Source organism: Tyto alba, unplaced genomic scaffold (genome assembly GCF_018691265.1).
Source record: "Tyto alba isolate M040663 unplaced genomic scaffold, T.alba_DEE_v4.0 Super-Scaffold_18, whole genome shotgun sequence".
In the NCBI taxonomy this organism is placed as follows: Eukaryota; Metazoa; Chordata; class Aves; order Strigiformes; family Tytonidae; genus Tyto; species Tyto alba.
The window spans coordinates 12,098,323-12,119,696 of NW_024881280.1; the positions used below are offsets into that span (position 1 = coordinate 12,098,323).

General features: G+C 46.2%; 1 protein-coding gene across 7 annotated transcripts in view; it reads right to left on the bottom strand.

The window, feature by feature from the left end:
• RAD51B (RAD51 paralog B) overlaps positions 1-21,374 on the bottom strand; it is a 448,074-nt gene that overhangs the window by 19,504 nt on the left and 407,196 nt on the right. Inside the window, exon 12 of one of the 7 annotated variants that reach the window (XR_004405956.2) lies at positions 20,747-20,854. The exons of 5 other annotated variants lie outside the window; for them this stretch is intronic. Coding sequence is in view for 1 of the 2 variants with exons in the window: in XM_032984681.2 (XP_032840572.1) it covers positions 20,823-20,854 (32 nt within the window). In the remaining variant the exon portion in view is untranslated. Of the gene's footprint in view, positions 1-14,587; positions 20,855-21,374 lie in introns of those variants that run through there. One more of the 7 variants, XM_032984681.2, reaches the window with a different exon arrangement.

The window sequence follows — 21,374 nt, forward strand, 5'->3', positions numbered from 1 at the left end:
GGTATTAACAGCGGTAACATGTGCAGGACAGTGGAGAACTTGTCTGTTATTTGGGGGATTTAATGCCCCTGTCTATTTGTCAGCTTGGCAACACACTCTCTCCCTTCTTTCCAAGCACGGAGATTTTTTCCCTTGTTTCTTGACAACTAGTCTCTGATGATTCCTCATAAAACCTGGAAATGTCTCTGTCACGCTCCCTTGCTTTTTAGATGTGGTACATTATGTGCCTCTGTGGATCAGGCTCTTTACACATGGGTCACACTTGATTTATGCATATTGATATGGGGAAGAAGTCACACAAGACAAAACAAGATCCAGTGGCTGAAAGTGCAACAAATTCCAACCAGAAGGCACGTTAAGAGTTGCTGTACAGGGGGATACTGTGCTATCGGCGCAATTTTCCCAGGAAGGAGAGGCAATTTTTGTAGCATGGAAAATTGTCATGCTAAGGTTGGATAACAACTCTGTTAGAAGAGGCCAACACAGCGCTTATGGTTTGCTGCTTCTAGTGTTAACCTCTGACAATCCATAAATATTATGTAAGTTTCCATATACCGCAGTTTATCAGCAGGGTATTCTGTTACCGCTTTATGATCTAGAACATTGCTTTGGTTTAACAACAGTTAGCAGTAGTGAACATGTCCCAGTCTAGGGTCTAGGAGGTGCCTGGAGTCTCAGGATTGACTAAAACCCATGCAAGGCTGTCTTCTCCTCTCTCACAACTGGCTGACACTGCAAAATACACAGGAACCCTAAAAACAAAAGCAGCAGAATGGGAAGGAAGACGACTCACAGCTAGGCAAGGGGCCAGCTTTCTCTGCTTTTTCCTTTGAGTCTCCACTTCTGGAAGTCCCTGCTTGCATAGCCTTACTATCAACTGATGTTTTAGCTGTTCATTTATGGTGAATCATAACTAAAGGGAACCAAAGCTCTATCTGAAATTTGCTTCCTCTTGGGCAACAGAAGGACTGTCTGAACTCCTTCCCCTTTTGGCTGCTTATGCTGCTCTTTTGAAAGAGCACCATTATAGCGGTATAACACTGCTGTATTTACAGCACTGCTCTTACAGCTTCGGCTTCCTCAAGCAGCGAGCTTTGGAGTATCTTTACTGATGAGAAGAATATGTGACAATGGAAGGTAAGCTAGAGTTTCTGTGCAGGCAGGAATTTAGCGTGATTACGTTAGTAGTGAATTTTGAGTTTTTCATACGTATGAAAACAAAAACATATTCCCCACTCAATCAGCCTAGTCTGTTCTGCCTTCAAGCTCATCAGGCCAGCTGAGAGGGAAGTCAGCAAAAAAAAGCACATAAAGGAGAAAGTATATTTTTCTAACAAGCAGTTGAAATGAACTTGAAGAATACTTCTGACTGTAAACATTTCTAGCATTTGGGACTATGTGAAATTTAGATCTGGGTTAGAAGATTTTGTGATTTGCATCCATCACTTATGGTAAGGACAGGAGGTTAAAACAAAAACTGACCAGGAGAGACTGAATGTTCCCAGGTGGAGCCTAACAGTCGCTAAGAGGTAGAAACAAAGGTCAGGCTTCTGACCTTTCCCAGACAAAGGTAAACCATCAGTGATTCCATTAAAGCCACTTACTCAGTATTTAAAGGCATGCCATTATGGACCTTGAGCAAGTGATAAGTTTTAATGATGTAGAAAGCACATTAGAGAGAACATCACTGAGCATCAGCTATCCAAAACCTGGAGAGTTCATAGGAGATGCAACAGTAGATGAACTCAGAGAAATCACCAGCTCAGCCTTGGTGAAAAATGCGTGCAGAAGCTGGGCTACATATGTGAGGACAAAAATCACAAAGGTCAAGCAGCAAAATGGGATCCAATTAGCAAGAGACTTTAAAGTCACAAGTATATTTTCCATCACTACCGTAGCAGCAAGAGGAAAACCTAGGTGACTGAAAACATGCTCTCCAGTGTGGAAGAAAGGCTATGGACAGACAGTTCATGGCTAGAGTCCCAGGGTGTTTAGTACTTTTTCTGCATTTGTCATCACTTCAGAGAAATATTGCAGTTGATGCCAATGACAGAGGGGGGTGAGATCACAAAACTACAACACAGACTAGATCAGAAGATCCTTCAGATAGTGTTCAAGTCAGTTGGGCCAGATGAATTTCATCCTAGGGTAATTGCTCCAGCCAGTTAATTAACTGCAAAAGCTCTAGGCATAACTTTGCCTAGCTTCTGGGATATCACAGAGCCCAGAGATCATACTTGGAAGCCTGGAAAAGTGCAGACGTAGTTCCTGTCTTTAAAAGGGAAAAAAGGAGGAGCCATGGATTACAGATTGTTCAGTTTAACTTCAATTCCCGGAAAAATACTGGAACAAACAATCAAACTTTGGTAAGCATCTAAAACAAAACAAAGGGATGAATAATGGCCAGCATAGATTTGTCAAAAACAAATTGTGTAAAACAGGTCAAATTTCCTTTTATGACACAGTAAAAAAACCTTGTTGATAAGGGAGAAGCAATAGCAGTCCTATATTTTGACGGTGGTGAGGCTGTAACATGATACTCCTAAGCAAATTAAGGGAACGGTTGATAGATGGAGCTGGTCTAGGATGATGCAATACTGATTGGAAAACTGCACAGAGAGAATAGTTATCACTTTAAAAACAGAAAGGTGGATCAAGAAGAGTTGCCTGGGAATCTATACTGGGTTAGTCTGATTTAAAGGGATTATGAACAGCTTGGACAATGGAATAGAGAATATCATATTCTTGGCTACCACAAAGCTGGAAGGGGACTATGGGTATACTGAAGTATAAAGCTACAATTAAAAAGTATTTAGACAAATGGTCTTAAAAATAGGATTCATTTCAGTAAGGACAGTTCTCAGTTTCTATACATGGGCATCACCAGGAATAATTAATTCTATCTGTACAGGGTGGTGAATTTTTGCCCAAGTAACAACTCTGCATAAAAAGATCTGAGAGATGTTCTGGGTCACAATAGAAATATGAATTAATTGCTAATGCAAAAAAGGCAAATGCCTCACTAGGATGCGTGCATAAGCACATACCCTACAAATAAGCCTTCTGCTCAGCTCTCTGTGAGGCTGCAGTTGGAGTGTGATGTCCAGCCGTGGGTGCTGTGCTCAAGACAAGCTTCAGAGGACATCTGGGGAATAATCAGAGGTCTTGAAAGCCAGAGCTAGGAGGGAAGAATGAACAAACTGACTATCTTCGGTCTAGGGAAGACTGAGGGAGATAGGGTTACTGCTGTCAAATATGTGAAAGGTGTCTGGGAAGAAAAGGGGAATAAACTGTTCTCTGTATCCATGATAGATAGGACAAGTAATGAGCTTAAATTACAGAAAAGGAGACTGAGGTTCAATGTTAGAAGAAGTCAAGCAGTAAGGATAATGACACACATAAGTATCTGAAGAGGGTGTGGAATCACCATCCTGCGTTTAGGAAGAGGTTAGACAAGCATTTGCCAAGAGTGACATAAGTATAACGATCCTGCCTTGGGACATGAGTCTAGACTAAGTGATCTTCTGAGATCCCTTCCAGCCGTATAAATCTCTGATTCTCTCCTGGCTGCTGGAGGAAGCAAGGCTGATGCTGTGGAGCATTGCAAGTGCTCCGCGTCTGTGGTTTGTAATGCTCCAATTTGTGAGTGAGAGCCAAGAGCAATCCTGCAGGAGCTGTATGCACTGCTTTCTGGTTCAGAGGAAAAAGGTTGCAGTGGCAGGAAAAGTTGCAAAAGGCTGAGGCATCCTTGGATTATGAGAATATAGTCCTGCATGTCTTATCTCATATTTAAATGTCTCCGGTCCTTACGTGGTGATGATATGTGATACCAACCTTGAAAGCATTGATCAGTATAAAACAGTCTGTTATGCTGAAACTCTGTCAGGCTATTCCTAGGATCGCACGCTAATTGCAGCCTCCTGTAGAGCCAAGCAGAGCTGGCTGTCCTTCTCTATATAATTCAAGACTCCTTGCTTCCATTTTGGTGGGAACCAGAGGCCAGTTCAGCCCGCAGCCCTGGCACCGGTGATGCAGGCTGGCACTAGCAGTGCTAAAGCTGCTGCAGTCTCTGTCAGACGCCAGGGAATAGAAATGTTAGCAAGTGTTTTTTATCTGGAGTCCCTGCGGGCCATTAGGGACAGAACTTGCTAATGATTATTTTCTGCAAGCACTTCCAGAAGTTTGTGTTTCTCTAGGAATTCAATGGAAGATAAGTGGAAAAGGGTACAAGCAGGAAGGACAGAAATACTCTTTTTCTTTTTTCAGCTTCTAAAGACAGCATTTACAAACATCAGTATATAAATAGGAAAAAAAAAAAAAAAAGGCTTTTTTTAAAGAGGTGGCTAACCCAATGTCCCTTGAAAAAAATAGCAGAGAGCAAACACTGAAGTCCTTTAACTCTATGTCATAATTTATAGCAGGTTTCCAATTGTGAAATCTCTCAGCGATGTGGGACAGATGTTATGGTGAGGAAAATAAAATAAACAGACAACGGGATGGGAAATGCAGAGAAGATGAAATGTCCCCGTGTTGTAATCCTTATGGGAAATCACTATACAGCTTCCCAAAATACTGTGCTGGTGAGCACTTAGGAAGCCAGACGAGCTATATAAACAGAGCCACTAGAGGTCTGTAACAGGGCCCGTGCAGTTTCCACAGTGAGCAGCAGTCTCAGGGGCAACTTTGGGGAGGGGACTCTTTCTGCCCACCATCTTCTAAATGATCCCTTTAATATTCTGTCCAGAGCTATTTGCGTTAAGAAATGCACACAAATGGAGGTTTTCCAGTGCTTGTTCCTGTTCCTATGGCAGTAGATCAAAGGCAATAACAATACAGAGTTAATTAATTCAGGAGAAGGAATTCCCACTTGCAGCGGTCTTAACCCAGCAGTGGAGGGAAGGTGTCAATCATAAGGGCAAAGGTGCTGAAACTGGCATGGATTTGTGTGTTGGTTTTTTTTTCCCCCCACTAAGGACTTCAGGAGGGGAGTTAAACAGTAAATGTCACCTGAGCTTCAGAAAATGTAGGGGTTTATATATAACCAACAATCTATAAGCATACATGAACCATCCAGCTGCAAGAAACCTGGGCAAAAACTAGGCCTACAGTCTTGTAAAAAAAAAAAAAAAAACAAAAACTCTCTGAGGAAATTGTATTTCCCTTTCTAGGTCAAGTTTGGAGAACACCCCTCTCAACCTTACTCTGACTGTCCCTCCCCACATGAAAGACCAGCGGCACCCTCAAAAGCAGCAAAACATGGCGAAGGGAAAGCTGGGGAGGCTCCCATCTCCACCTGCAGCCTTCCAACTTTGTGTAAATCACAGGTGCAGAGGGGACTAAATGATTGGAAGAAGCAAGAATTATTGACTCATACATAGAGGAGTGCAGACAAAAATCCTTGGATAGACGTAACAACAAATAAATGAAGTAAGGTTTTTCGGGAAACAGAGCAAGGGGCTGGCCACCAGGGTACCTGGACTTTCTAGAATGCCTTAAAGACCAGAAGGAAAGAAAAGAGAGGAAGTTTATTGATTTTACTTGAGCTAGAAATTACCATGATAGTAATCTGATGCAAATCTAGATCGGGAGATCTCAAAGAGTACAGCAGAAAATGGAAAAGTGGAAAGAATGATTACTTCCCCATCAAAAATACCCTGTCCCTAAGTCAGAGTAGTATAGGAAAAAGGACCACACATGAAGCAAAATATTATGTAATCCTGCTGATGTTAAATGAATTAATTTCTTCAGATAATGTCTTCAAAAAGATATTTTTTCTCAAACAAATGTTCTAAAATAATATTTCACTCATATCAGTGGCAAAGCTCCTGTTGACTTAAACAGATGCAGAATGTTGAAGGTGAAGTCAGTTTAAGATTCTGTTATCCTTTTGCCCTGTATGCCCTTAGTTTCCTTTTCATATGCAGCTCACCTAACCAGGCAGGCCTGCATTTCTTTCTCAACACAGGGGAAGTGACCCACGCGATCCTTTGTGTGGTTTCTGCAAGTGTGCTCCCAACAGACAGCACCGAGACAATAGAGCTCTCCTGAAGCTGATTTTATAGAAAACATGCTGAACCCCATGGCCAGTATGTAGTTTGTTGTAAGGTGCCAAATAGTTCTGGGGTCGAATCTGCCTACTTGAAATTGCAATGAAGAAATTTTTGCTTTGGGCAAAACAGGCACATGGAGCTCATACCCAAATAGGGAAAGCTGATGATTTATCTACCACTCTGTAAAATAGGCATTAATTAGAAAAAACAGATAAAAAAGGGCTCACTTAGATCTGACGGCCTTGTCTACTGCAGGCAGCTTAATCATATCTGCAGAAATCCACTGCACAATTTCTTTCCTACATGCAGCCTGTCCCATCTTTGAACTCCAGCTGACATCTTCCCAATGGCACAAACCTTGAAGGCTCTGACATACGAGAAGGGATCTTTACATTAAAACATCTTGCAGCCAACCTTGTGGGTTTTAGCTGAAATCATGCATGCGCTTCCCAGCACCGCACGTGGTAAACGCTCTTACCTACACAGAGGCCTCTGTGTGTCCATTCATTCAGACACACCATCTGTGCCCACATTGGGGCTTACGCCAACCCACGTGTGTGTGTATGTGGTTTCTCATCATGTATGTTTTCACTGAAAAAGGAAGGTGAGGAAGAATGGTCCTTTTCATTTCTAGGAAGGCCCTGAACCATCATGTTGTATATAGATCTGGGAAAAGGAAGCACTGCCATTTGGAGGAGAGTTTAGAGGCTCTGAAGAGGATGGCCTCTTCATGCTGGCGTAATTTAATTTCTCTATTCACTGGATATTGCCCCATTAAACCACTTGCAGCATGACCGAGGACAAGCTATATAAGGCCTAATTGCACTCCCTTATGAAACTCGGTAGAAAAATCCTTGACACCTTCACACTTGTTTTTTTGGGGTTTATCATGTATCATATGTTCCGATGTTTCCTTGGTAGTTACGTTTTTCATGGTGTTTTGCAAGAGTTCAGTCCCTTTGCTAAGACATTACAAGGGCTTTCTCCTACCGTACGGGGTCAGACCCTGGAACTGGTCAGTCCAGTCTCCCGTAAAACACTCCCTTGGGCTGCAGGGCTTGGAAGAAGGGTTGCCAAAGGCCCAGCTCATACTAGAGCCAGCGGGTGGGAGAGGGCAGCACAGAAACGGCGATAAGGTAGGACTTGTGTGCTGTAACAGAGGGACTGGGGTAAGTCTCAGCCCCAAGGCACCTCCAGAAGGTGAGGTGATGGCTGCTGGTGACATTGCATTTGAGATAGGAGATCTTAAAATTCATTATTTAAAAAGCATTCTTTTTGGTATCTTACAGCCAGCAGGTTCTTTTGGCACATCATTGCACTTCAGACGTTATCGGAGTTTAACAGTACAGTTCTAGGGAAAGTCTTTGGGCTATTTGCTCCATAGCTGGAGTTTAGAGACAAAATATGTACTGTAACCTGAGCTTTAAAAGTTTTGCCTGTTATTAAGAAAGCAAGCTGCAGCCTGCCCTCTTCCTCCCTCCTTTCTTGAGGGTGGTTAAAGTACTGAAAATACGACACATGCACACCGCCTTTTAGCTGGCTTCATAAAAACATATCTACAATAGTAATTTTTATGTTAGTAACACATGTGAAAAGAATGTGTGAAGCCCAGGAAACTATGCGAAGACTCATACTAGTTCTGTGTTTAATGATACTGAGATACGAGGCTGGCACACCACGCTGCAGTGCGCAAGCTTCTGGCTTCCTGAGCCAGCCTTTAAGGAGAAGGCTGAAGAGCATTGCCTCCTGTGTGCCATTTGTCTTCTCAGGAATGTGCTAAAAACAAATCGCTGTATTCTTGTAGTGACGGCTGCAGTTGGCCCAGTCCCCATGTGAGTGAGATTAAGGCATTCTGATTTTTGTGGTCCCTGATAAGGTAGAACTATCTGTTGTAGATGGCTTGGATTTTTCTCAGGGGCATCACTGGGAAGAGCAGGCTGGTACATACACTGTAAACTTCCATACCTTAAAACATCAGGAATTCTTTTGTTTTACCTTAAATTTGAGTTTTCTGTGGAGGAAAAGGGTCCTGATATAATTTTATTTTTAATGCATAAGTGCAGTGCTCCAAGAAGTATTTTTACCTGTAAGATAGCAATTGACACAGGTAGATCTTAAATTAAGAGTATCTCTTATTGAAATCTGTGCTTTTCCTCTACCCTTACCATCCTCCTTTGCAACCCCAGAAAAGGTGGGGTGGTACATTCCTGAGGGGGGCTGTTCTAAAATCCTCATCCAGCAACAACCAACTTCCTACCTCAGCTGCGTTAATGAACCCCTTTGAACAACCCGTGAGATGCAGTAGGTGCTTATGAACGTGAGTAATACTCTGCCACGTGTCTGTGCTCCAGATACTGGGTTGGTTGTGAAGCAGGCAAGTCTCCAAAGCTGGGATAGCGTTCCTGTTACCACCTTCCCATGCCAGCTGTCTCAAGGAGCTGTTACAAGAGGTGGTAATCAAGTGCTCGAGGAGACCCTTTGCTGCCTCCCGCCCCTCGCCATGCTCTGGACATCTCTCCAATGAGGAAAATGCTATTAGAGTATTAGGTCATCACCATGCTTCTCTAAACTCCCCTCTTCTTGACCGATCCTCCTGTAGCTTGCTAGGCAGATTCCCAGGTCCCAGTGCACTGGGGTTATGGCTAAATGTACAAAATAAAGGCGGAGAAATGAGTGGCTACATTGCAAAAGCGTATTCTGTTGACTGGACATTTTGTTTCGCAAGGCTGATGAGACAATCTGAATCATACTGTTCCTCCCACACAGAAATCCCCTTCTGCTATAGTATAGTTATGCCTTGCATACCTAATAGCTTAGTAACAAGCAGAAAGCAACTTCTCTGCAAAGCTGGGGAAAACCATGTATCCCAACTGGTAGAGAGTGGCCAAATGCCACCCTCTTCAGCTTTGGCCCCAGACTGACTTCTTGGAAATTAATACTGTGATCATCATTATAAGAAGTGCCAGTGGTAACTGATTGTAGGCAAACAGTGCAGTTACCTTTCCCTTAGACAGTCAAGAATAACTGGAAAGCTCTGTTAATATTTTGGTCACTTCACATGCTTTCACACAAACCTTGTTGGGAGAGTGGCAGCAGTGTAACAAAAGCAGAAGAGGTTGTGGGACCATTCAAACCCACCTGCCGCTCCTTATGGGCTCGTTTGATCAAAGGGGCTGCAGATGGAACCATCTCCATCTCCACTGTGGCTCACACATGATGTTCCTGACTACCTCAGCAGGTGACTGAAGACTTTCTGAAGCAGCCCAGGTGCTGGCAGGCTCAGTGTCCTCATGCCCCCACCGTGGGTTCAAGGCATACAAGATGAGCACCATTTTGCTTACTGCCTGACAGAGCCTTTCTTGTGTCCACGTGCCACAGTCACATTGAAACCCAGCCGTGGGTCACCACCTTGGGCAAATGGGTGGAAGGGAATGGGACAGCAGGATCTGAGAAGTCAGTGGTATCTGATGGGTGGGTGGCCAAGAGTTGCCAACCACTTTATCTGGCAGCTCATATGCATGTGTTGCAGTACGCAGCAGAGGTTTCGGGTGCTGATCAGCAATGCAATAGGAGATAAAGAAAAAAATGTTGTCAGCATATGGGAGAGATTCAGGCTGTGAGGAGGAGCTGTCTCAGGAAGATCTTTTGTGTAAAAGCTACTACAGTGGGAAACCGCCACCCTTTCTATTGAGTGTCTGGGAATACAGGGGCTGCAAGTCCTGTAGTTCGAGCTTGTGGGTTTAAATCACTGAATTCAGTGCATTTTCATAGGGCAAGTCTAGGCCAGCAACTTCCAGGATGGTTTAACTGTGCCCAAAACACTCCTGCAGAACAGGAGGAGTCTTTCCAACAGCTCCTTGAAGGCAGGTAAAGAAGTGGGATTTGTGTTGCCACAACCTCAGATACCGAGCGTGCTGGGGCTGCGCGGGGACTGGTGGGGGATGCCGGACACATCTGTCCAGGCTCCGCAAATCTGCCTTCCCCCTTCCCCGGCCCCGGCCCCACCTCCGCCACCCCAGCCTCGCTCTCTCCGAGCTCTCAGCTTGGCCGGGCAGCTGCCAGCCCGTCCGTGCCCCGCCACGAGAGCGTCCACCCAGCACCCAGCTCCCGGTGCCCACTGCTCACAGCAGTGGCCGCCAGCCAGCCACAGCGTTTATTTTGGAGGCCTGCGGTAATCCCCTCCACCCTCACACCCCTCGGTTTACAGTATCGCAGCCGCCTCCAGCTTGCGATAGCGGAGTGGCCGATGGGTGACCCTGGCTTAATGTAAATATTTTGCTTTCGCTGGAAGGAAATGTGACATACATTTGGGGTGGAAGTTATCCAGAGGCTGCGGGCTCGGGAGCCTGCCGCAGCGGTCTCAAGGTACCAGCGCTGTCAAACGCATTGGACTTACCCCCCGCCCATTTGCCTCTCGGTGGCAGCGAGTGCAGTTGGGGGTCGGTGTGAGGCGTCCCACGTGCACCCCATCAGCGAGGAGCGAGGGTGCCCACGCTCCCCGGGCACGGCACGGCACGGCACGGCACGGCACGCCTGCCCCAGCACACCTCCTCGTGGGCGGCTAAGCACTAACACAGAAGCGGGCCATGGTGGGGAGAGAGGAGCACAGGTGCTTCCCAAACTCCCGCGCGAGTTGGGAGCTGAGATGCCATCCGAAAAAAAGTCACTAGGTGATTATTTTTGTTTCTTAAACCACCAGACTAGGTAAGCAGCTGCGGGTAAGGTGGCTGCCCCTGGCCTTCTGCTAACGGCCCATTTAAAGCCTGGGTGGATTTTAAAAGCTGGCCTCCAGCTGAGGGCTGTTTGCTGTTGATGACATTTGCAATCACCTGCCTCAGTCTGCCTGGCTGTAGCGTGTGCTTAGAAAGGAATAGTAATACGATGCTTAGGGGCATACTATATGAAGCAGCTAGTGTTGTATTTTACATCTGATAAATATTAATTAACAGCATTTCAAAGTACAAAAGGTGGTGGGATCTCATGCATTGGCTGGAGAGAAATATACCTCCCTGATTTAACCATAATCTTGCTGAATTATGCGTTTGGCTCAGCATGACTGGTTATCCCAGAGTGGTGTCTGCTCGTTCGGCATTCCCCCCTCGCGCACCGAGGTGCCGACTCGCTGCAGTAGAGCCCAGCAGCCTACCCGGGGACTCAGACAGCCAGATTATCCAGAATGGGCAAGATGCACCAAGTCGAAGGTTTGTTTTTGGTAAGTAGCCAGAAATTAAGGCACTAACTTGTTGAGGTTTTAGGCCATGCCTAGGCCCCATCCTGATAAACTGCTGTGAGCTTAATTATCAACCTTTGTTTCTCCAGACAGTTAAATTTGTTATGGAGAAAATGCATATGTGTTGGATTCGCTTGTGAAAGGCTTGACAGTAGATAATTTAAAATCAAATTACAGTGACACAGTCTGCCATTAAACCAAAAACAGAAGGTTCCCTTTCACAGGGCAATGCTCCTCATGAACTAAAATAAAAGCTGAACCAACTGCACGGTAATGCTCAGCCAGTCCACAAAACCTTAGGGAGGCACACTGACTTTTTAGGAAGATCCCCAGCAAATGTTAAACAAACTCTGACATTCCTAGCGCCGCTGCCCAGAATCAGCACTTTGCTCCCTGGTACGTGTGGAGACATTTAACCAGCTCTTGCAGCAGCCGCTGACACCATCATACTGAATCCTGCCTGGGAGACCTCAGAAATGAGTCATGAAGAGGGGAATTAACCCGTTACTTAGAGCACGCTGCCAAGCTGAAAAGCAACGGACAAGGAAGGCAACGAAATAAGAATTTACAGAATTGGAAATTTTCATCAGGTGAAGATTTTTTTTTTTTTTTTTTAAATTAGAAATATACACATACATACACACACATATGTACAACACATGCACAGCCTCTACGGTCAAAGAAGGGAACAGCAAGCTGTTGCAAGCAAAGCATGTGCCACACGATCCTAAGCAGGATGTTATGGTCATAGTAGAACATAATGTAGAAAAAAAGATGAGGTGGGAGACTTCAAAAAAGCCCAACCCCCTGAGCATGCTATGGTGCTCTGGTGGCAGTAACCCCTCCCTGCCAGTGCGAATGTCTACGGCTGATTCAGAGAAGGGAGGAATGGCTCTGATGGGAGTTGTCATGTTGTATCCAACCGAGGTCCTCACAATTCACAACCTTGCAGGCTGCCCAATGCAGAGCGTTATTCCTCACCTTCTGGCCTTGTTCAAACTTGTGTAACCACACTGTGTAAGCACTCCTACTATTCCGACAATCTATAGATTTATTTTTACTGTTGACCTCTCAACCTGCCAGAGCTATTTCTGATGTTGTGGTATCTCGGCTAGCAGGCCTGTGGGCTACTCACCGTTTCTACTGGATATTCAGAGTTGCACTGTTGCACTGAGCAGCGAGGCTGTGGGACACAAATCCCCCCACGTCCCCTCACCTTCGCCTGGGTCAGGCTGCTCCTAAGTGTCTACATTCAGATTTACCACGGGAAGACATGCTGAAGCTCTTGCTTCGGGACTCAAGTTGACCGCCAAACTCTTTGAAATCGCCACCGGGGGCACCCGGAGGGAAGGGTCACTGGGCTGAGAGGGCCCCTCAGCGCTGGGCCAGCAAGGTGCAAGTCCATTAACTTACTGCCACTACGGATATGAAATGCTGGGAAAGGACAAAGGAGCTCGCAGCCATTACAGACAGGCTGGGTTCCCTGCCCCACCATGACAGACTCTGTTGAACAACAGATTAACCAAATTCTTTCGAGCTTTTCTTGCGCTGAAAGGACATTGCCCAAAGCAGTTGAAAGGACAGCCCACATATCCAATACGAGCAGCTCTTTTTGATCTGCTTTTCCTTTGACACTGTCTGGGGTACCCTCTCCCCCACAATGTAAATTCATTCCATTTCAATGCAGTTGATTTGGATTTGGGAGGAGGGTAAAGTGCCAGCCACCTAAAAGGTCAGCCAGAAGAACTGCCACCTAAAGGACCAGCTGACAGAGAGGTGATTTTAACTGACAAAAAAAGGTGTTGAGAGTAGTTTGATTATTTTGGGGGATGGTGGTGGTGGCACAAACAAAGAGCTCTGGACTCAGCAGAAACAGCTAATTCAGCCAAGTACCAAAACTGGTGCCAGCTCTAGATAAACTTTGCTGCTCTTCCTGCAGTTTTCATCCATACTCGTCCCAGTCAGCACCAGGAACTGCTGCTGGGTGCACCTCATAAATAAAAACAGGCTAGGAGAGACTTGTGTTATGTTTCCTATGTGTTTGCTTCGAACAAGGATGTATCTCACACCCAGAGTCCAACTTTGCTGTGCCAGTTCAAAAAGTGGGCTTGGTGTTTACACCTAAGCAGCAACCTGAGCAGCAGGAGGAAACCTCCCCCTTGGTCAGAAGTGTTCATGTCTGGGGTTTTGGCTCTGAAAATCACACATGTGGGTGTGGAGTGAGGGGTCTGTGAGTTGCAGCTCTGGGTGCAGCTGTCAGTGGTCAGAGCCATCTCTATATAAATACCTGCGATGAAACACATGCGTAACTGTCTTAAGCACAAAGCCCTCCCATACTAAGATTTGTATTTCAAGAAGAGGAGAAAGAGAGATATATGTGTACATGTTTCTGAGCTAGCAAACATGAAAAGTTATGCACAACAAGGAAGCACGGCACATTTGCTGAGAGGTATCTGGGAGGGCCCTCTCAATCTCTCTGTCTATCAACAGAAGAGATGCTTGAAGATTGCACTCATCCCGAAACTCTCATTTTCTTTTGCAGAATAATAAGCAAAGAGGTTTTAGCCTGTTGCCTGCAGGGAAATGGTTTTGTAATGGAAGGAGCACCCTGCACTAAATCAACAAACAAGAGAATGGTTGTGTTTGTTTTTCCATGTACTGGAGGTGAAGGTGCAACCCCACTGGGGTTTCTTTCACATCCTCTCCACTTGACAGAGGGCGGGGGCCAGGCACAGACACACGCAGAGCTGCACATCTCCGTGGAGGGAGCGTGTAACTGGAACAACAAAAGCTTTGGTCTCTGCCTTTCCCCAAACGCGCCGTGCCCTCCGTGTCGGTGGAGTGGGAGATGGCACGCCTGGCCCTCTGCCCCCAGGCTGTACTTTCACCAACGCTCTAAGCCAGCGCTTGCCACCAAAGGGAGCTGCCTCGGTTGGTGTCTCACTGCCCCCGGCTACTTGCTTCCACCCTTCAGCTCTTGTGCAATCACACCCAAGCGCGTCCGTGAACGCAGCTGGACTACAACCAACCGACAACTACAGAAAGGAAGCTTTTTTTAAAAACCCAGCTCTGTTCTCCACTCCAGTACACTCTCTTGCCCTGGCAGTGATCCTCACATGCGTCTTTTGGCAGCGACAAGGTGCTCATGGCTCAGTGGCCTGGGGCAAGGGATGACCTGGGGGGGGGGGGGGGCACACTGCCCCGGGGCGTCCCTGCCTCCCTGTGTGGGTGGCAGGAGAGGAGAGCAGCAAGCACAGCTGAACTCATCAGCCAGAAGCAGTGGTGCTGGTGGAGGTATATGCACTTTAATACAACTAATTTCACATAGGGTCAGTATTTTTGCTTCTTAATTACAAACACAGAACTGCCAGTATAATTTTTGTCCATGCTATGTACGCTTTGTTGGTACCTCTGAAGGAGTGTGCCTGGCACAGGCACAGACAGTGCTGATTTGGAAAAAGAGTTACTTAGCCAGACAGAGGTATTTTTTCCTCCCTTCAGTTGCATTCCAGAGATAGTCAATTATTTGGAAGTATCTTGTGTGCTTAGTCAGTGCACAGGGAGCATTTGCACCTGTCTTATAATAGAAGTATTCCCCTTATTCATATATTCCTAGCATTTGAATCATTAGCTCAAAAAGAGGCCTACAGCAGGACTGAATACTTTAAGAGAGCATATGCTACAGATAGCTAGCCCTCTCTATGCCTAGGACACCTCATGCACAGTTGTATGCCCACATGGGCTTATGTTTTTCACATATATTTCCTGTTGGCTCTTTTTGCTCCCAGGAGATAGAGACATACTTGTGCAGGCATCTGTGTGTGCTCGTGTATGTGTTACGACAGGTACTCCTGTGCCTATACAAGTACTTGTAGTCACATGCAGATATATATGTGCCCATACAGACCCACATTACCAGTCACGTTTACATCTGTCTATATACATGCCTATCCTGCCATGCAATCAACATATACACAAGTTTGCTGCAACAAGCCAATTGTTTTTTTTTTCTCTCCTGAATTGCCAAATGCTGGAAGCTGCAGGCTAGCTATTGTGGTTACCCTGATTCCCAGGTTTCTTCTGCAGTTGGCAAGTAAGCAGCACTGCAAGTTTCCTAACAACTGGGATGAAGTTTTGTGTAAATCACCTTCTAGGCATTAGACTTTTCCCAGCAGAAGAGGGGGGCGGGTGTTTAGAGGAGGGAGAGTTGCTCTCTTTGATGTGGGGATTAGTTCACATGTCAGTGTTATCCCCTTTTTTTTTAATATGCTGTGATTTATAGAAGGGCGGCTATGAGAGATAGCCAAGGGGACACCCACGTGGGACCTACTGACAGACACCACCTCCCAGAAGATACCTACAACTAAAGCAGCTGGCATCAAGAGAAAGACTCCAATTGCAAAAAAAGAAAGCATCGTAAAAAATAACCTGTTTTGCCTAACAAATGCTTTCTAAAAATTAGGATATGCTTCAATGCTTATGGAGCAGGAACTGGTTTTCCCAGCAGCAGAGGGGGAGTCTTTTTGTACATCCATAACAAAGAAATTATAAATGCTTTTTTCCTTTAAAAAAAATGTTTAGTTTGTATTTTCCCCTTAGAGCACGTATCACTAGTGAGAATGAGTGTGGGTCCAAAAATTATGTTTGCTTGAAACGTATTTAGCAATGCAACTGCTCCAGTCAGTTTCCATGTTCTTCTGCACGAATCTTTTATCAGTGCTTTAGAAAAGCTTCACTTTTTGGTCAAAAGTTACGTGGTTGTTCTGCAATCCAATCTTATGTCTATTAGTGTTGGAGGAAACTTTCCTGATGCAAAAGCATGGGAACTGGATAAGGCTTTGGCTTCTTAGGCTAAAAGCCATATTCAGAGCAGCTTTGCTTAGCATATCTGAATTGCTTACTGCTTTGTGGAGTGGATGGCTGAGGGGCTGGCAAAGGAGACAGTGATGGATACAGTAAGAAAGACTTAACTAGCTTTTATTTTAAAATGTCGTATTAGTATTTTTTTTTAAATTTCTTTCTGTTTTGGCTGTTTTAAATTCCTAGTATTTTTATTTGTCCAGTTCTCTTTCATTGAAACTTTGAGACATTCTAGTAAAACAAATACTTTTTTTTTTTTTCTTTTTTCTTTTTTTTTTTTTTTTAATAGAAAGAGCTAGTTTATTTTCCAGCCAGATCAGCTCTTTGAGCCGATTCCCCGCGTGGCTGCACTGGTGTTAAAGGCAGTGGGGGTGTGATGAGACTGTGGCAGCCCCGACTTTAGTGTGAGCTGCTGTAAAACTCTACCCTCAATCATCAGTTTTATCACGTTGTTACCAGAGGTAACACAGGATCTTCCTTGGGTGTTCCCCCCATCTGGAACCCCAAAATCCCGCCTTCACCTCCGCTGATGCTTTACGCGCGGGCTCCTCTGAGCACGCCGGGGCAGCCCAGCGACTGCCTGGGCACCTCACCTTCAGGGACGGACCAAAGCCAAACCCCTTCTTCACCGCTGCGCTTCCAACGGCCTCCCGCAATTCCCCCGCTATTCTCTTAAGCATAAAGGGGTTATTGTGTCACCCCCCCAGGAACCCATGACTGCCGCTGACAACCAAAGCGTGACGCACGGCGGGACGTGCCCCACACAAGTAGGCTTTGTACCCAGGGCGGTACTGTAAAAGCGGCCACGTTCAAGCATGGTGGCCTTGCAGCGTGACTCCTCCCACCCCAGCCGGGGCTGCCCCACGGGCTCTGACCCAAATGCTCATCGCCCTTCTCCAACCCGCAGCGGAACCGCAGGCAAGGACTCCTCCGGGCCCGCGTACGCACTGCCTCGGCTCGCTCCTCCTCTCCCGTGCCACTGCCGTGACTGCAAATACTTCTCAGAAACATGCACAACATAACGTGCTGCGTGCACGGGCACCCTCTGCCCCCCCGGACAGGCACCAACACAGTAATTCAGAGGGAAGTTTCCTTTCACCCCAGCCCACTGCGGGGCTGGGGATGCTGAGGGGTGTGTGGAGGGAGAAAGGTGACTTGGTGGATTGGGAACAATAACCCTTTCCACAGCCTGGGAAACATGCTACATATGTTTCTGGCAAGGAAGGGTATTTAAGAGACATGGCACATGTTGCGCTACTTATTATTCTTCACAGATGGCCCACCGGGGCCAAACATCAAAACCATTTTCTGCTTGTTTGTTCAAACTGTCAAAATATTTGACTGAATGAATGTCAAGCGGTATCCTGAAGACGATACCTCTTAGGAAGAAAGACAATTCAGTGATCACTGGGCTCCCCTGTTTCACTGCACCTTCCAGAAATGGAAAATCCTCCTCGCTGATCTCCTGGCCATCATGCAACAGGGTGGGCAATGTCAGCAGATCCCAACACAGACATCACTGACTCGTATTTTCTTCTACATACCTGTTACCATCTGGCTGCTCAGACCTATCTCCATTCTCACTGGTAGTCTGAATCCTTCCTGCTGGGATAAATACATTTTTCCTTTAAATCAACAGGCAGCACCAGCTGATTAAACCCCAGTATTCATGCATGTATTTTGTTAATGCTTTTCAGTGAGAAAAGTCATTCCTGTATTACTCAGGTATCTGGGAGAAGCAGGATTTCTCAAGTCTCCTGTTTGGATTGAGTCGGAAATACACAATTTAAGCAAAGTACGTTAATCATCATATATACTAGGAAGTTAGACAAGCCACTTTTCAGTACTTAGAATGTAGAAACTGAGACTAGAACTCAGATTTCATGATTTTGGAGGCTTACGATTAAGAATTAAACAGTGTAACAAAATATAAAGCAACAATCAAACAGCCAGACAGTCAAGCAGAACAGGCTTACACTTTTGAATTCATGAGCAAAGCAGAGAATTTGAAAAATACTGTAATTTGTTGTTGTTTTTGAAAGTTATGTTGGTAGTGATGGAGCTTAAAACAGAACAATAGACTGTAACTGCAAACTTTGCCACGGTCTTTCCACTTAAACCCACAAAAATGCATATGTAGGTTGGAGTTCATAACCAGCCTGCCCCTTCCCCTCCAAAAAAAAGAACCAAAACTGAATCTAAATGCTCGGTTTGATTATCCAACTGTTTGGCTCAAAGGTGAAGTGCATGTCTTTCTGTGGGCCACGGGAAATGCAGGTGAACAGTGGGCCCTGAGAGCCCGACACAATTCCCATGCTTCCCAAAGCCGAGCTGCAATTCATGAATCATACTCTGTCACGTGCGTGAAATCCTACATGGAAGCATCAGGTGGAGAACAAGAACTGTTTCTGTGTGAGATTCCTGCACTCCCTCATGTTAGAGCAATAGCAAGGAAATGACTGTCACTGCCTATATATCAGAAACAGCTTCTGAACATTTTTGCTTTTCATCTATATTTGATAAAAAATCACTTCCATTTGAGATTCTCCAAAGCACGTGTTTTCTCTGATGTCTCACAGGTAGGAGGGATGCAAAATAAAATAGTTTGTTACTTTCACAGGTTGTGTGATGTATTAAAATACCTGCGCTATCATCTAGAATTTGGTAATGGAAGGCTTTAGGGAAAGGACTGTACTTTCTTTTTGATTTGCTAGTAATACATACTGGCAATGTCCAGTGAAGGTTAAAATTATACTGGGTCGTTACTGTGTACTCCGTATACAGGCTTTAAGAAGTGATTTCCATACCCTGGTGAAGCAATTAACCATTAGTACAGCTGTTGGGCTAGAGAAAGTGGGGTAACAGCAATATGGATTTGGTTGGAAAGCAGCAGTTCTTTTTTTTTTTTTCTTCAGGTCTAAATGGCAGCCTGGTCAGACACTCACCTGGCTCCACTGCTTGTATTTACAGCTTAAGAGAGAGCTCAAAGACTCTGGAAATGCTGCAGCTAAATAGCCACCTTCTTAGCACCCTGCCCGGCGCAAAGCTTCCCTGGGACCCGATTAGGAAAACACTGCAGGGGACTCACGGGAATGGGGCTGGGGTCAGGAGAAAGTGTTAAACCTTTGCATGTAACTTTTCATGTGACCGGGCTGGCGGTCCAGTGACCGTGGGCTCCACTGGCAGGCAGCGGCTTGCGGAGACCTGGGAATTATTATATGGGATTGGGAGAGAATGCCAGCAATGTGCACAGGGCTCGGGGGGGAGGATGAAAGGGAAACGCCACTCAGTGAATGAATCCAGAAATATGCATGCAATTTGTGAATGACTTCTTTCCCTTCGCTTGAACCTGCACACAGGTCTCGGCAGCCCCCGGTGGAAGCCCCATGATGCTGTCCCGTGGCGGGGAAGGTCCGTGCCCACCCCCTCGGCTCTGCCAGCCCGCCCGCCGCTCCCCAGTGCCCGCCTCCGCACGGGCGCAGGCCATGCGGCTGCGCCAGGTGAAGGATGCTACCAGGAGCACGAAGGGCACCGTTTGGGCACGCCGTGCACAAACCTCCTCGCCGAGGCACCGGCGAGCCTCCGAAATGCAGCCACCCTCGGGGGGGGGGGGGGAGAGTGGGGTGCAGCTCTTCTGAATGCGGCAGCTCCCACTGGTGGCGGCAACGCCGTGGGGCCGTGGCGCTACCCACGGCTGAGTGCAAGGGGGGAAAATGAAGGGCTGCTGATTTGGCAGCCTGGACCAAGTCTCCAGGCTGGGGGGCAGAGCCCAGGCGGTGCCCCCTCCAGCGTTACCGTGGTGGTTGGGGGCTCACCTGCCTGCTGGCCAGCCCCCCGAGGCGGCTGCTGCAGCCAGGCGGGGGGTGTGGGCACGTGCTTCGAAAGCGCATGTAGGAAGAGAGTAGCTTGCTGCCTCCCCATGGCATGTAATTTTGGAAAGATGGGAGCAGGGCATTTGCCATCTAGAAATGGTGTCCCTGCAGCTCCTCACTTGGCATGGTAGAACCATCTCTTACTATCCTTCAGGGCTACGGCTGCAAACAAAAAACGCTTTCATTTCACTTTGGCGGCGGTTCAGGTTGTGTGTGCTCTGGCTGCTTCCTTAATTACAGTGGTTGTTGACAACTTCTTCTGATAGAGACCCTCTCTTTGAGCAGTCGTCCCACTCCCCCACTTTATTTTTGCAGTCTGAACACATAACAAACCGGGACAACATTCTGTAAAAATAAGCTCACTGTAACGCAGCGATTCCCGTGCCACCGTTATGCTGTGTTCCTCTCTTCTGTCCTCTCAGTTTATGCTGCTGCTGTTTATTTCCCCTTTCTGGCTATAAGACATTTTATTTATTAGTGCTGGATTTCCTGTTGCCCACAGCTGCCTGTACTTTACTCTCTCCAGATCACTCTGCCGTTCGAGTCAGTCTGCAGGTTTGTTATCTCACTGACTGAGGTGTTCTCAGCAAGTTTGGTCGGAGGTTGTATTAAGCAACGCTTGACAAAGAGGGGGACTTGCACGGCAGCCTGGACATTCAAAAAACCCAAACAAACCGAAAGCCGATATGGGGAGCCCTCACAGGCTTAGGAAGTGCCCCTTTTTTATGACTTACTGATGCAGAGATTATGCTTTCTCAGATAGCAGGAACACCTTGTTTTGCTTGCACGCACTGCACCACAGGGAGGAAGTCAGCCCTTCAAACTGTACACGGTCTGCAGGTCTGACGGAGGAGAGATTAAAGGTTTGCAATTATTTATATTTCAGACTGTGAGCCACATTGTGGTAGAAATGTCATGCGGACTTTCCACACGTGAGGTTCGTGAATGACTTCCCTGACCTTCTGTGGACATTCAACATCCTCGTAGTAAACACAAATATTGCTTATAGGGAAAGTGAGATCATGAAGGGGAAAAAATGTTTTGCTGTTTTGAACGTGATTTCTCTGCTGGGAGGAGGGAGGAGGCACGAGCTTTTAATGCTCTCTGTATTACCAGCACAGCCAGTTGGAAAAGCTCACTCATCTGCACTGGAGAAGTGCTTCATCTAACACTCTGTTGCCCGATGCTCATTTGGTACTATTCCAAGTGGCAGAGAATGAGGTTGAGGTAGAACCTAACGGTAATATTCTCTCTCCCGTGTTTTATGTGCGAGAGGCTGCCCTAATTTTATCATCTTCACTTTCTGTTTGGTGGGGCTTTGGGGCCTGAAAACTGAGTAATGAGAGTTAAGGGTGAAGTGAA